The 15,730-nt window shown below is 39.0% G+C and overlaps 1 protein-coding gene across 1 annotated transcript; it reads right to left on the minus strand.

The window, feature by feature from the left end:
• Positions 1 to 725: 725 nt before the first annotated feature.
• Positions 726 to 13,336, minus strand: LOC5568296 (ubiquitin-conjugating enzyme E2 C). The gene is made up of 2 exons (XM_001652123.2): positions 12,683 to 13,336; positions 726 to 2,875 (listed from the first exon to the last, which is right to left on the minus strand). The coding sequence occupies exons 1-2, from the start codon at positions 12,784 to 12,786 to the stop codon at positions 2,446 to 2,448; spliced, it is 534 nt and encodes a 177-aa protein (XP_001652173.1). The 5' UTR covers positions 12,787 to 13,336; the 3' UTR covers positions 726 to 2,445.
• Between the last annotated feature and the right edge of the window lie 2,394 nt (positions 13,337 to 15,730).

The following is a 15,730-nucleotide window of genomic DNA, read 5'->3' on the forward strand; positions in this document are numbered from 1 at the left end:
TGTCTCTTGAATTATCAGCACATTATGTTTTTCTATGATAATTGCGAACCATGTTTACTTATGGCTAGTTAAAGAGAAAACACAAATTCAATCTCTAATGATAAACTTTTCACTTGCCCCACCTGATAAGAAAATTGACGGTGTTTAAACTTAGTTATTTTTAGGTCTACGTCGAATTAATTCTAAAACTTTTTTTATTGCAGTTTGAAACTGTCACAGAGGACAACTAAGAAGTGGTACAGAAAATTATTTACCGCAACTTTTTTCTACTGAAAATATTAAAATAAGATTGCACGCCGCCAACTTGTTACGGAGTAACAGTTGACAGGTTAACAATTTTTCACTCTATTATGCAATAATGGCTAATAAATCTCAGAAATCTCTTACCTATAGTAATGTTCTCAATGACCTCAAAGGTTGACGAATGAGTTTAAAACTTTAATTCACATATTCAGTAAAATATATCAATTGTTTTCACTTACCCCATTTACCCACTTGCCCCGCGGTACCTTACCGAGATTCGGCGTTAAAAATTACCGAATTCTCAGCTGTTGAATTCTCGGCGAAAAATTTTACTGAGGTCGGTGAAATAATTTAAGTGTGTAGGACCCTAGGTGAGACCCACGAACTGAGCACATGCCCTTAGTGCCCTTCTACGTCTTGATTGAAACCAGCATCTAATAAAAAAGAAAGATGTCATCACTAAAGAGGTTCAATTCTATTGCTTCATTGGAATAATTGTAATTCATTTATTACGTGTACAAATACCAATCAATGTATAGTTAAATAAAGGGTATACGGAAAGAGGGATAACTAAGAGATTTTGAAACGCATAAAAGTTAGTGCAAAGAATTCTATGCTTTTGTTGGTGATCTTTTTGATCGATTACAATGCTTCTTCGGTTTGGTAGTTGAAAGCTCTCTGCTATGAGTTATCGTTGCGTCTAGTTACGTGTGCTGCGTGCTGTTCTTTACTCTATAATGTACTTTCATTTGTCTACTGTATCTACCGGTTTTGGAAATTAACACGTCAATTGATAGTATCTACGAGAAACAAAGTCATTTTGGACATGAACGAAGTTAATTTATTTTTTGTGATATTAGATTCATTCAAGAATAGCCAAGATATTTTTTAAAGCATGCATGGCTAAGATTTATTTTTGTTCGTGGTTTTCGAAAATATATCCATTTTCAAGGGATCTTTACTCCCATCTTCCACTTGTGGGAAATATCGTACAATCTCTAGTGATGGGGCAAAATCGCTGAAACTTGTATTAACTTCCGCAACCTCAGTTCTATCGAAAATCTGCCTGTACACTATAAGGTGTTATATTAAACATATATTTAGGGTCCTACTTGGAAGGTTCTGAACGACACATTTTTCGTCGGAATAAATTAGGTTTACAGGAAAGTGAACAGATCTTAGAACAGTGGGCTGTGATGGTACGTAATTTTCTGGAAAACTCTTCTTGTAGTTTATTGTTACACCAATTAGACCGTGTATGCCAAAACCATGCGCAGTATCGAAAATTACGCATTTTTGAAGAATGTATTGAAAGATTTCATGCAAATTGTCTCGAAATGTATGAGATTTTTTTCAATAACGGGGCTGATAGCGGCTGAGTGTCTCAAAACTGAGATAACACGAGGAAACGTAAATTCCTAAAACTTTTCCTCGGGGAATTTGAGGAGAAATTCCTGAAGAACGATTGGAATAGTTGTGTAAGAGTCTCTAAGGATTTATCTGGAGTTGCACCAGAATTCAGTGCAAGCAGAAAAGGGATCATTTTATGTAAAAAAGAGACTTTAGGGATCTTCATTAAAATTAAAGTGTTTCTAGGGATTTGCATTCAAATAGTGACTTAGTCTCTAAAAAGAGATCTGCTACCAGCCCTTCAATAGTACACACAATTCGGTCCAAAGCGCGTAAAGCATCATACGTACAGAGTTTCAACAAATAAACAGAAGTTATAGTTTTCTACATACTATGATCCAGTTACGAAATTTCCGAAAGTTTTCTAGAAAATAACTTGCAACCACAGGGAGTTATGCGTACAAGTAAAACCTTTTAATCAATATGTTCATAATAAATATTCATCAAAGTTAAAAATTATTCAAAATTGTCCAACGAAAGAAAGCAACTACCACTTCAATCTGCATCCTTGATTCCGTGGGCTCTGTCTGCGTTTGCCCCCTGACTATTTCCGACCATTCGCATTGCCAAACTGTATCCGTTGCTTCCTTTGTATATCCTTTAGATTGTGTGGTGTCCGCGCTCACCCTTGCGATTTTTGTCCATTTTTTGTTAAATTTTACCTTATTTTGTATGTGTGTGAATCCTTTCGCTCTCGCACACGCTCTCACGCTCGAACATCATCATCATCATCAATATCGCGTTCATTCCTTATCTCTCGTCGCGTCGCTCCCGCCACTCATCATCAGCAGCTTAAGCCTCTTTATGCTTCTCGTAGAACTCATCCAGAAACTTTTTGTACTCGTCCTGGTTGGGCCACATCTGCGAGGCTTGTGAATTCAGCGGGCTGTCGTTGTTGGGCTCCCCAAGCAGCGACTGGATCGAGAGCAAGATTGTCCGCACGTCGTACAGTGCCGACCACTTGTCCTTCAGGATGTCCAAGCAGATGGACCCGCTGAGATCCACATTGGGGTGGAAGCAAGGCGTCAGGAATTTCACGTTCGGTGCCGAGTACGGGTACGAGTTGGGGAACTCCAACAGGAGCTTGTACTTCTGCCCCTTGTAGACGGTTCCCTCCGGACCGCAGATGGTGCCGATCCATTTGAAGAAGTTTTCACCTTCGGGGAAGGCCGAAATCGACTTATCCGACGACATCATCAGTGCCATCAACTCTTTCTGGAGTCTGGAAAAAAGAGACGGTTATGTATTAGGTGCAATCAACTTTGTTAGCGTTTTTTGGGGGTAATAAAAGCACAGAGAAAAAAAGTGCAAGTCAGACAATTCATAATCACGGTAAGTTCAGAATCACTACAACAGAAACTTACGCTAACCGTTCAGGATAATAGTTGTAGAAGCCGATTTTCATACATAAAATTCTCAGCTTTAGCATGCTGTAACTTCATTTCCTTATGATCAATAAGCATGAAATTTTGATAAGGAACTACAAAATTTCATGCATATTTAATATGCCCAAGTTCAATAACACAAAATTTGAAGCATTGATTTAAGCACCTGTTAAAAAGTTAAGCACCAGATTAAATCGCTCAAAATAATACATAGTAGGGTAATTCGCTAATTGTTGAACGCTACCCAAATGTTGAACGATTTGTACAAACCATGTTAAAACAGGAAATTGAACCAGTTTCAATAAATTATACAGACTATTTTGTAAGTTAGCTGTACTATTGGATACAATAAATTTAATTAGCACATCAATTTCTGAAACGAAATATTTATTGAAAATTTTTATCGGTAGGTGGAACGAAAATTTCAATTCTCTTAAAAAATAACTTAAGCTGGGGCTGCTATGAAATAAGCTGTGTGGTAAAACATACTACGTATATTGGGTTAAGCACCTATTCACGATATCAGTAAAAGTCTACTTTAGTTATTTTCTAAACATCCGTACAATTTACTCGTATGTATTAATTACATAAAATCATTTTCAATTGCACTTTCGTTTCACGTACATTTTCAATTTGTTGAACACTAGCATAACATGAAAGGCTTGGTTTCATCAACAGTATTGCCAGATTTTTTATTTTCGTACCAAACACCTATATTGAAATGGAATATTGCATTACACAATATAGTATTGTTTTTTTGCTTTAATTATCTGTTGAATAATTATTATAAAAAATCCTATAATGGTGTATGTTGCAATGGTGAAAAACGCGATTCAGAAAAGTATAATTAATTGCATCCCATTCCCATAGCCATTCTGATTCTTTTTTTTTTCGAATTTCACTATCTTCACTATGGCATCAATGCCATCATCGTTTGTTTGTTTACACCATGATTGAAATTACGCATCGGCAGCTGATTTATCCGGAGTATAACCTCAATCTCGCGATTGATGCTGTAATGTCGAAAATAATGTACATTAGGAGAAGCCGCTAAAGTCTATGGAGTGTCGTAGGGGACGATTCACTTCCGTTTCAGCCCAGAGTGGTCAGGGAAAGTGCTTCGCGGACCTAACCCTGGCCTCACAACCGACGAGGAGCGCGAACTTGCAAGTTGAATGAATGCGGGAGTAAAACGGTCAACATTTAGCGACAATCGTTCAACATCAGGATAAGATGGGTTATGTATGTGTTCAACAATTGGGTATAGAACTATCTTTTTAAATATATACTTTTTCAATTAAAAATGGACATTACCGTGCTAAAAATGTTACAGAAATAATGTTAAACAATCGTCTACGGTGTTGAATGCATTTTTAGCAACCTTTCTATCAAAATTTCCATGAAAATCAAATAACAAAAAAACGTCTATCTTAACCGTTCAACATTTGGCGATTTACCCTAGTAATAGTACTTTCTGTTCTATTTTGAGTTTTACAATTTTCCAACCGTTCGGTTTAGAAAGGGGTATGGGCGCGTTCTGCCAACGCGGTCTAGTCAGATTTCTATACCGCGGAATCGGTTCCATTAGGGCCTCAGAGGGACACTTTTGCAACCTATTCTTTCATATCGTGCGACGGCTCAAAATGGATTATTTTTTATCCTGAATATAATAGCTATAATGCCATGGACCAATATGAGGTTCTGGCCGCTTCCGGATACCCCGGAATTGGCTCCGGCTGGGTCTCAGTGGGACACTTTTTGTAATCCTATTTACTCATATCGTGGGACAGCTCAACATTCATGATTTTTTATTCTGAACACCACAGCTATAATGCCATGAACCAATATGAGATCTTGGCCACATCCAGATACCCAGGATTTGGTTTCGATAGGGCCTCAGAGGAACACTTTTGTAATCCTATTCACTCATATCTTTAAACTTTTGAGGAACCTTAAAAAATCATAACTTGACCAGTTATAGACCGATTTTGGATCCTTTGGTCTCAAACAAACCACATACTCCAAGTTTTATTATTTTCCAAGAGAAATTGGATTGACCACTTGATTCCGGAGTTATTCCGGATTCAAATGTGGTATATTCGTTCTGGAGGTGATGTTTTACGTAGATTTTCTAGATTAGCGATAAGAAAATTACCCGCTGTGCGTGTTATATAACTAAAAAGTTACAAGAAGACATTATTTTTCAATGATTATGGCCTTTTCGGATACCCGGTCACCTGGCACCGGTTCCTGAATGTACCCAAAGAGGACATTTTCTGAAACTTAAAGAATAGTACCGTGTGACGGCTCAATATACATGATTTTTCATAATGAACACTACAGCTGTAATGCCATGGACCAATAATCCTATTTACTCATATCATGCGACGGCTCAAACTTTGAAAGTTGAGTGCGTGAGAGTTAATATCACTTGTGCCGCTATATGAACACATGTGTCTATAGTAGCACTAGGTTCTGGGTCGTTTGACATTAATCCATTTAGTTTAACATCATTTGGTTTAGGAAACATATGGCTATTTGTTGTAAATCAAACGTACTGTTTCCAGGTGTTTCTCGATACACGTCAAAATGACGCGTTCGGGGTATGCTTGTTCAATGTTGGCAACAGGCTGATTGGACTGTAGTTAGAAGGAATGGAATGGTCCTTACTCGCTTCCGGAATGGCGACAACTATAGCGTGTTTTCAGTCTTCGGGAAAGACGCATAGTTTGAGGCAAGCGGAGAAAATTTAGCGAGAACTACATACCCTTTTAGAGGAAGTCGTTTCAAAATCAAGTTATTGATTTCACCATGACCGGGCAAAGCGGGTTTCATATTGCGAATAGTTTCTTGGGGCGAACTAATCAGGAGTTATCGACAACAGACGGAGAAAGGTCGATCTGTTCGACAGTACGCTCAACAGTGTTCCTGTCGCTAGTGGAACTTTCAGCAAGTAGTTTGGCTTTTTCCTTAGGACAAGTGAATAACGTGTCTCCACTGCGCAGCGGAGGACTGTACTAGGTCGTTTTCTTCAGAGCTTTGGTGATGCGCCAGTTTATTATCGTCACGCTTCATTGTAGCTAAGATTTGAGAAAATTTGCTGAACCGTTCGTTTGCGCATTCCCCACGAATGCGATCGTTGAGCGAAAGAACAATGTGTTTCAGCATAGGATCCCTGGTTCTCATCCACTGCCGTCGACGTCGATTACGAAGCTAGATGATACGGTCAGTTTTGCGTAACGACAGAGCGGATTTCACGTCGAAACTGTGACCACTCAGAGGCCCGAAGCGTTCCAGAAAAGTATGCAGCAATAATGCGTATATCATTATCAGTCGATGAAATGGTAGTGCCTGTTGCCTCGATTTTTTTGGTCGAAATATCCAGCTGCTTGAAAGCCAATCCTCTTCGAACAGCTATTAGTACACCTTCTGCTCTGCTGCCTTCATGACTTGATGGCCGATCGAGACGAACACAGGTGAAATTTTGATTCTTCTTCTTTCTGGCGTTACGTCCTCACTGGGACAGAGCCTGCTTCTCAGCTTAGTGTTCTTATGAGCACTTCCACAGTTATTCACTGAGAGCTTACTATGCCAATGACCATTTTTGCATGTGTATATCGTGTGGCAGGTACGAAGATACACTATGCCCTGGGAAGTCGAGAAAATTTCCAACCCGAAAAGATCCTCGACCGGTGGGATTCGAACCCACGACCCTCAGCTTGGTCATGCTGAATAGCTGCGCGTTCACCGCTACGGCTATCTGGGCCCCTGATTTGGATGAAGAAATGAAATAATTGGGCGCAACCAGGTTCCGGTGACGACAACTACATCTATGTCATGACGTTGTCGAATCGAAAAATTCTAGCGATTTACTGGGAATGGATCTTTTGTTCGAACTAATTGAAACTACGCGCAGACAAGGTAGGCTAGCTATTGTAAAGCTAGGAATTGTTGCTCCTTAGTACGGCAGCCTTGCAAACGATGAAAAAGATCCCTCGCCAGACAAAGAAACTCGCTGACGGAGAAAAGATGTGCGCATCGCTCTGGTTGGCCAGAACCCTGTAGTACTTGCGAGTAAGAAGGTCCTTCGGCGACACTAGGATTATTCAATGGATTTTGAACGTTGGAATTGATCCTAGGAAGAGAGGTTGCAGGTGCGCGGGTGTTTGGCGCTGTAGTTTTCTTAAAAGCACGCTGACAATTCTCTTCGGGTTGCTTGATATAATTCAGCTGACAGGGCCAGCCTCGAAAGTTGGCCGTGGGACTTCCACTGCAGTTAGCGCACCGAATAAGACTGCGTGAGACAGAAGCATCCTTGAAGTTGGCCTTCACCGGGAGTTTGCAGTTTGCTGTGAGATGTTTCTCCCCGCATTTAACACAAGATGGAGAGATGTTACAAAAGCGCATTCCAGGGTCGAAGCGCTGATATCGATGGCACTGGACCGAATCGTCTGGTTTTCTGGTGAAGAATCTCCAGTTTACCACCGTGTTGAACAAAGTCTTTACTCTTTGCAGCTCCGAAAGCTTGGTAGATCCTTTCTCAAATCAAAGCAGATACAGCACACATTCTTCGGGATCACTTTTGTCTGAGAGAAAATTTTAAGGTCGAACGGGCGCACTTCATTGAGCAATAATTCCTCCTTCTGCCAAATCATACAGTGCGTTAGCGTTAGCGTAGTTACGGTATACTTCGTAGATTGGATACTAACAACATTTATGATTATTTTTAATAATCTCATCTAAACTGCTTCCAGGAACAAGGCCGGGGAGTAAACCTTGATCCAGTCGTTGACAAGAATATTAAAAACATAAATATCGCTATTCCTGGCCACGCCCATCTTTACCGTAACTTGGGATAGGGGAAGGAAATGTTGATGTAGCATTTACTTAACGAGAGGCCTCCGACTCAGCGACACCCTCATAAGTACTACGGAGTTGGGGGTTAGGAGGGATATTAGATCATTAGGATTCGCCTGAAAAGCCATCAATGGACCCAGAGCATTTGTTGTTTACTTGTTTTTAATTTAATCTCTTGAATTCCGACAATCAAAAGAGAAGTTATTTATTATTAACTTTATGGATAATCGTGTTTCGAGTAGTACTAATTGATTAATCGTCTTTTTCTGCTCAGTTGTAAGTTCAAAGCAGAAACGATCCCTCTAGGGTCATCGAATTGTTTAGAAAACATTTTAAGAATTAAAAAAAAAAAAAAAGGAAAAAAATACTACTGTCCGTTAATAAAGTATTGAATATTGACAAAAAAAATTACGGTGCTCCGCGTTTCAACTAAAACACGCATTATATCGTATCGTAGTATTGCTATGAAAACAAAAAAAAAAAGAACAAAGAAAAGCAAAAACGGAAACAAATTAAAAAAAAAAAAAAAAGCGCGGACGCGAGCTACTTGATTTTAGTGAAATTAAACCGGCGATACACAAATAGGGTAGGTGTACCAGTTATGGCCATAGTGGTACCCTATTTCGCCATACGTGATAACTTGAACTCTCAACATTTTTAAAAGTTTTTTTTGAGTTTTAGCAGTAAGATATAGGATATATCTTGATGTTAAAACATTCAAAAAGATTAAAAATGTGAAAGTTATCCAAATTTTGCATATGGCCAAATAGGGAACCACTATGGCCATAACTGGTACACTTTCCCTATACAAATAAAACAAAACCGATTCTTTTCCTTTGCTTTTAACAAGGTTTATCTAGAGCTATTTAAAATAAAAAGTGTAGAATAATATGGAACAAACTCACCGGATAATCCAACCGTTCCTATTTCAGAGGTGTAATATAGCAGGAAGCCAGCCAAGCGATACAATAGTCTACTAGCATTCCAACGAACACAATTTTCTAAACCATATTTCCACTTATAAGTACGTCAGCTCGTTCGAAAAAAAAAACACAAACACATATATCTTCGGCAATCAGTCCATCACTTTACGATCCTTGCGTCCATAGGGACTTCTAAACGATTATATATTGAATGTGGTACAAAATTATAGCATTGCTAATTTACCGGGTATTCCGTTTTTCACTATTTTGCACTTTTTTCACTTCGAAATTAGTGCCGGGTGGCATAGCACCATCAGCCGAAAATAACGCGATCCTTCTGCCAAATCATACAGTGCGAGACCCGAAAGTAAGAATCGCACGGGTTGTTGGTGCGATGGAGTGTAGGTGAAATATTCCGTGTTGGAGTCTTGTGGCACCTTGATGACGGCCTTGAAAACATCCTCGTCCGTCGCATTAAGCTGTGTACCAGTTGTAACAGCTTTTAGTTGGTAACCGGACTGCGGGATATTGGCCAGATTCATCAGCTCACGAGAGTGTTTGGTACCTTTGTTTACGATTGTGATTGGAGATTGGAGGAGTTGAGTTGTGTGGCGATAACGATCTGTTGTTAACGTTTCCATCTAGGTCGTCAGTGGACAGCGTTTCCAAGAGGTTCTGAGTAACAACCATCGGTTGGATTGATGTTCCGATCTCCATCGGGAGAGAATTGTGATCGTCTGCTGGGGAAAGCTGACAGTGGGTACGTTTTAGCCGCTTGGCATCGTTGCGATCACCGGAGTCGACGAGGTTACCGACGAAGTTTCACCGTAATAACGGCGAATAATTATGTTGGATTGCGAATTTTGCAATTATTGCGCGGAATATTGCGACCGGAAGCGTAATTATCCACTTTAATGGAACGAAGTTAATTACAGTTAAACTTCCATGAGTTGTTCTATGACTCGATATCGACTCATGGAACCATACTTTCAAGGTTACTATAATGGTCCCTCGAATAGTGCGAGACCCACAACACACTAAACGAAATAACAAAATTTCTGTTAATCAGTAAAGAAAAACGAATGCAATAATGAAGAGTATTTGTATGGCATTTCATGTTAAAGCTATTTTCGTTGGAGCCAAGTACATTTGAGGATTTATATGCAAATATTAAAAAATAATAAGATTTTTGCATTTTTGGAACGCTTACAAACAATCTGTTCTACGATCATTATTTGATGAAGTCTTAATAAGTTCGTCACTTACCCTTGGCAAATCTCTTAGCGAATACCATTTGTACAAATTGGGACCATTTTTGTAATCTAAGTCAGAAATTTCCATATACAGTGAAACCTCCATGAGTCGATATTGAAGGGACCATCGACTCATGGAAATATCGAGTCATGGAACAGCAATCCTTTGGAAAGCTGCTTCTAGGGACCATCATAGTAACCATGAAATTTTGATTTTAGTATGGTTCCATGAGTCGATATCGAGTCATGGAACATCGACTCATGGAGGTATCACTGTAGCGTTAAACGCCTAGAGTTATGCAACGCCCTATAAATGTTCCGTAATTCATCCAATGTTGTTTGATTTATACTCCACTACCAAGTAACCCGAAAACAGAAAACCGTCTTTCGATTATATGCAAAATTGTATATCCATTCAGAACAAATCTTTTGGCAATCTATCAACTGCAATCGATGGTTAGGATACCAATACTTGTTTAAAAAATATAAATTTTAAGGTGCAAGAAAAAAATGAGGCAAATGTCGAAAATGAAAAAGCAGTTTTCGCCCTTGAAATCAACAAATCGGAAAAAATAAGAATACACAGCCTTTTTATTTTGCAAATAAAACAGCTGTGTGTTTTTATTTTTTTTCGATTAGTCGATTTTAACGCCGAAAACTGCTTTTTCACTTTTGACATTTGCTCCATTTTTACTTGGGCCTTAATTCTTTGAAACAGCATGCATAAATATTCAAGTTTTCTTCGTCGAGTCGAAATACGCGTATCTGTCAAAGGATACAAACTCTAGTGGAATTAAATGGTATAGTACTAAATTCGGTTTTTTCATCTACTTATAGGTATTCTACTAAACTGCCCATAACTGCATATTTGTCACATTCGACATTTTTGATACATTGGAGTTAATACCGTAGAGAGTCATTAAATGATAAAAACTTTCGATCAACTTAATGAAATCTGTAAGATTGTTCTAGAAAATTCGAAAAAAATAACAAGTTGTTTGTCACACTGGCAATTATAACCGCATAACAGTCACATTAAGATTATAAATGAGCCTAGTAATGTAATAAACATCAAATTTCTATCAGAACTGTTTTTTCACTATTCACTCAGTATGCGGTATAAGTTGTACAAAACATCAGTCTCAAATAAGCACTTTTGAGTTCCTGGTATTTATTTGAAATTTAAGTTTCCTTCCATACTGCCATAAAATGCACACTTGTTATTCCATTTACTCAATGCCTACTTTTGTCGAATGTTACAAATATGCAGTTATGGGCAGTAAACAGCTTACTGCTAAAACACACAAAACCTTTCAAAATGTGAAGACATTCAAGTTATCCCGTATGGCCAAATAGGGAATCACTATGGCCATATCTGGTACACTTACCCTATCTCTTGCTCCATTAACATGAATTATTTATTTATTATTATTATTTATTTATTTATTATTATTTATCTAATTTAGCGAAGTTCTTAGCGAGAGACGATCGATGAAGAGAAATCGCTTATGTAAGTTAAGCCCTTATGCAGTAACAGTGCAGAAATGATAATTACCTAAATTAAATTTTGACGAACATGCAGAAGAGACAGACTTGTGATTCACGGAAATCACACATTTCATAACGTCAAAAATGGTCATTTTCAACACCAACCCACCCCCTTTTAACGCATTTCAAGACTAATAATTCAAAAGGCATCATCTCCAAAAAGTAAACAATGAGAAAAACGCAATCTTGTTTTGTTCAACTATAAATCAAATTTATATAATGATTTTGTGCATTGTATATTATTTTATCGTCCAGAAAGTCGCTGAACAAACTGAGTTACAGCAATGAATATTCATTACTATCATTTTAGCAAACAATCCTGCTAAAAAAACGAGTCAAAGGAAATGAGGCTTTTATTTCACCAAAAGCTGTTGAACCCTTTTGATTTGTGCCCATAGACGCCGGCCGACGCTGATGAGGCCAGTGAGTTGACGCCTTTGTTTACTCTAACATGTGTTGAGGCCTTCTAGTTGTGACCTATTTTTTACCATCTTGGCCACCAATGTGGCCTTTTGAAAATCATCTAAAATAGATGATGAAATAAGAAAATTGAAGTGTAGAAGAGTGTTTAAGTGGTGATGTAAGGTACAAGGAAATCTCTACAGCAGAAGAAGATTCGTGCGGTCGATTAAATATGTGATTTATTGATTCCCTCGTCATTCATGATCATAGGGTACTTCCTTGACTTGAATAATGGTTGTTACCAATAAGTTAACGTGATGTTAACAATAAAATTACAATTACAATGTGATAAGCGAATTTGTCGTCAAGAAAATATTGGTTAAATTGAAATAATATTGCAATTGAACGTTAATTTTCATGCAATAAATTGTAACCAAATCGTGTTTTTGTAGTGAAGCGCAGACAGGCTAACGCAGGTATTTCGTCCAAAACGTTTTAAAGTTATGCCATCATGCAGCAGCATAATTGGCAACACTGAACCTTAAAACATCGATTTTACGCGACCAACACAAAATATGATTGAGGAAGCATCGATCCCCAATGCAACCTCCATAACTGCATTGCTGGGAAAATAAAATCCCGATTTTTCCCCGAGACTCACCTTTTACTGACGGCATGATTGTTGTTATTGATCAAAGTTTCGTCACTCTGCTTCGACGACTGGTTGGAGGCAGCAGCCCGTTCCGGATTGATGTTCTGCGCCATGTTGTGTCGTCTTCCCTCCGCCAGCAGTTTCGTGTTAGCAACGGAATAATCGTCGGAAATTGTCGTTTGTTCTGTTCCTGGCTGACGAGAGCTTCGTCTCTGTTGGCAAAAATCTTCTAATCTTCGAAAACTACTTTTCAACGCCGCCTTCTTTATGACACCCAGTTTCCAGAGTGCGGTGCCTTCTGCTTTCCTCAAAACGATGATGGCTTCCTTCTTTGCACTGTTTTTCTTTCGACCAAATTACGGGACCTCTTTTCTCGCGGACAATTTCCGGATGTGGGAACTTTTTCCTCTTCTTCCACCGGTGTTATCAGTAGCGCAATAACCCGTCGGAAACTTTGCACCTGCACTGGCACTGGGATCGGAACACTTTTCCGTAGAAAATTTCACATCAAAAGCAAACAGCAGCTTCGTGTGATGATGATGATGTCTTTTTTCCTTTCTTCAAACTGGCTTTCGTTCGTTTGCTGCTGCTTTTGTGCCAAGATCTGACATTCGTTTTGTCGTTATAATTTCGATTCACGCACTGGAAGGCGGAGCGGAGAGAGAAACGGACTTTTTCTCTCGCGTTCTTTAGAGTGCAGTGATGCCGATCATGGAATTGAACTAGGCGAAGTTGAAAGCAAACAAGCAATAAAGGAAGTCCAAGATTAACATTGTATACTGTCGTTTACTGTCGAGCATTATATATAAAACTTTTAATTTATTTAGAAACAGCGTATCACTTCATACGTAACGGCATATGAATAAGAAATGTTGCACCCATATGCGGCGATTTGCATATGCTCATAAACATAGTGGTTTCTGCGCTCGTGTACATACACGCTACATGACACCAAACTACTTAAAGAGTGCTGGTTGAAAATATAAACAAAGATCAGCTGTTCCCAGCAAAATCAAACGGCAGTATTTTCAACCAGCAAATTTGCGCACGTGTTCGTGACACCGCTCGGCGAGAGCTCAATTGTTCTGGTTGATTACTTCAATAAAACACTGCCAACACTGCCTGGAATGAGAGAAAATTCAATCCGATGTCAAACGGAATATTTCAAAATGCACCAGCCATCGATGCGATCGATGCTGTTGGGAGTGAAATGTTTCACGATCACACTCAGAAATAATGCTAATCACGAGTGAGGATGCACGCAAACAAATTTTGTTGTATAATCTACCGAATCCATGGTAGAATTAAGAACTGCACCAACGATTTTCAACCGACTACAAAAATCTGTTAAGTTTACTATAATCTGGTGTAAATCACTGAGCAGTGCAGTAAATTTGACTATGTCCATAGTAGTATCCACTACAAAGCATTGTATTTCAATCCGTGACACCCACCGTACAACAAGTATGATGCTAAACTTCTCAAATCTAGAATATTTCTAGTCAAAAATACTACAACTCTGGTTAAATCAACAGAAGAAATTTTCATGCGTAGTGATGTTGACTATGTTTTGGTAGAGTTAACAGATTAATGTAGTCGGTTGAAAATCGTTGGTGCAGTTCTTAATTTTACCATGGATTCAGTAGTTTCTACAATAAAATTCATTTCAGTGCACGGGAAATAATTTTGTGGTAAAAATGACTATTTTAGCTGACTACGCCCATTCTTGAAACTACCATGCAATTTCAGACCAATTTACTATGTTTACGGTACATCCCACTATATTACTGTTACATTTGACAGCAATAATTTACAACAATCTGATTTCGACTACAGACATGGTAAAATCAAGCGCATTTCTGGTCTGCTGAAAATTGCCGGTGCGAGCGCTTAAGTTAACCCCCTAATATGGTAGTTTGTACCGCACAATTTTTTTGCGTGTGTTGCCAGTGTGAGTAACTTTATTGTTGTTGTGATTGCAAATACTTATTATTAAATGATTAAATATAGCTTTTAGCGTTTCTGGATTCAACATTTGGTGTAGTTTCTTGCTGAAAAGAGTCCCGAATACTCCTACCCAACAGCGTGTGTGATTCGAAGAGATCACAGATAAAAAAAATGCAATTTCAGAGAAAGATTCGAGAAATGTTCCGTTTGGGCTTATTCATTTATTTCATAACGCTGGGCTTCATGGCCTTGCGGTTAGCGGCGTCAGTCGTCTGGGCGTATTGTGCCACGAAGTGTGGATTCGATACCCGCTCCAGTCGGTGAAAACTTTTCGTCGAACGATAAATTAATCACTGGGCTGCTGAGTGCTTCATGTTGTCCGTCAAAAAAGAGGTTGGGTTGAGAATGCACCATGTGTAGCATAGGAAGGAACACACAATTTACACTTTTGCTCGGAATAGTTGTTTTGTAGACGATCAGAGAGGATTGAAAAACATAATAAACTTGTTTTCCTTCGAGAATGTACCGTTTTGATTCATATTACGGACACTTAAGGCCTCAGTGAAGTGTTACTCATCGAAAAGCATACCGGGTACCCCCGTTGGTTTGACCACATTTAATCTGAACACTTTTTAATCTGTACTCCACTAATTTGCGCATCGTTCAGATTAGAAATCCTTTATGGTCTTATCCACTGGTGTACTAAACTGACTCGGTCGAAGAATTTTGACACTAGAGCGGGTCCAGATCACGTGGGGATCATACGGGAGCGTGCCCCGCTCAAGTGTCAAAATTCTTCGACCGAGTGAATTTAGTACACCGGTGGATTAGACCATGGTCTTATCCATCGGTGTACTAAATTCACTCGGTCTGAGAATTTTGACACTTGAGCGGGTCCGAAACACGTGGGGAGCATACAGAAGCGTGCCCCGCTCAAGTGTCACAATTCTCAGACCGAGTGAATTTAGTACACCGGTGGATTAGACCATTGTGCCACGAAGTGTGGATTCGATGGTCTAATCCACCGGTGTACTAAATTCACTCGGTCTGAGAATTGTGACACTTGAGCGGGGCACGCTTCTGTATGCTCCCCACGTGTTTCGGACCCGC

This window comes from Aedes aegypti, chromosome 2 (genome assembly GCF_002204515.2).
Source record: "Aedes aegypti strain LVP_AGWG chromosome 2, AaegL5.0 Primary Assembly, whole genome shotgun sequence".
NCBI classification, from domain to species: Eukaryota; Metazoa; Arthropoda; class Insecta; order Diptera; family Culicidae; genus Aedes; species Aedes aegypti.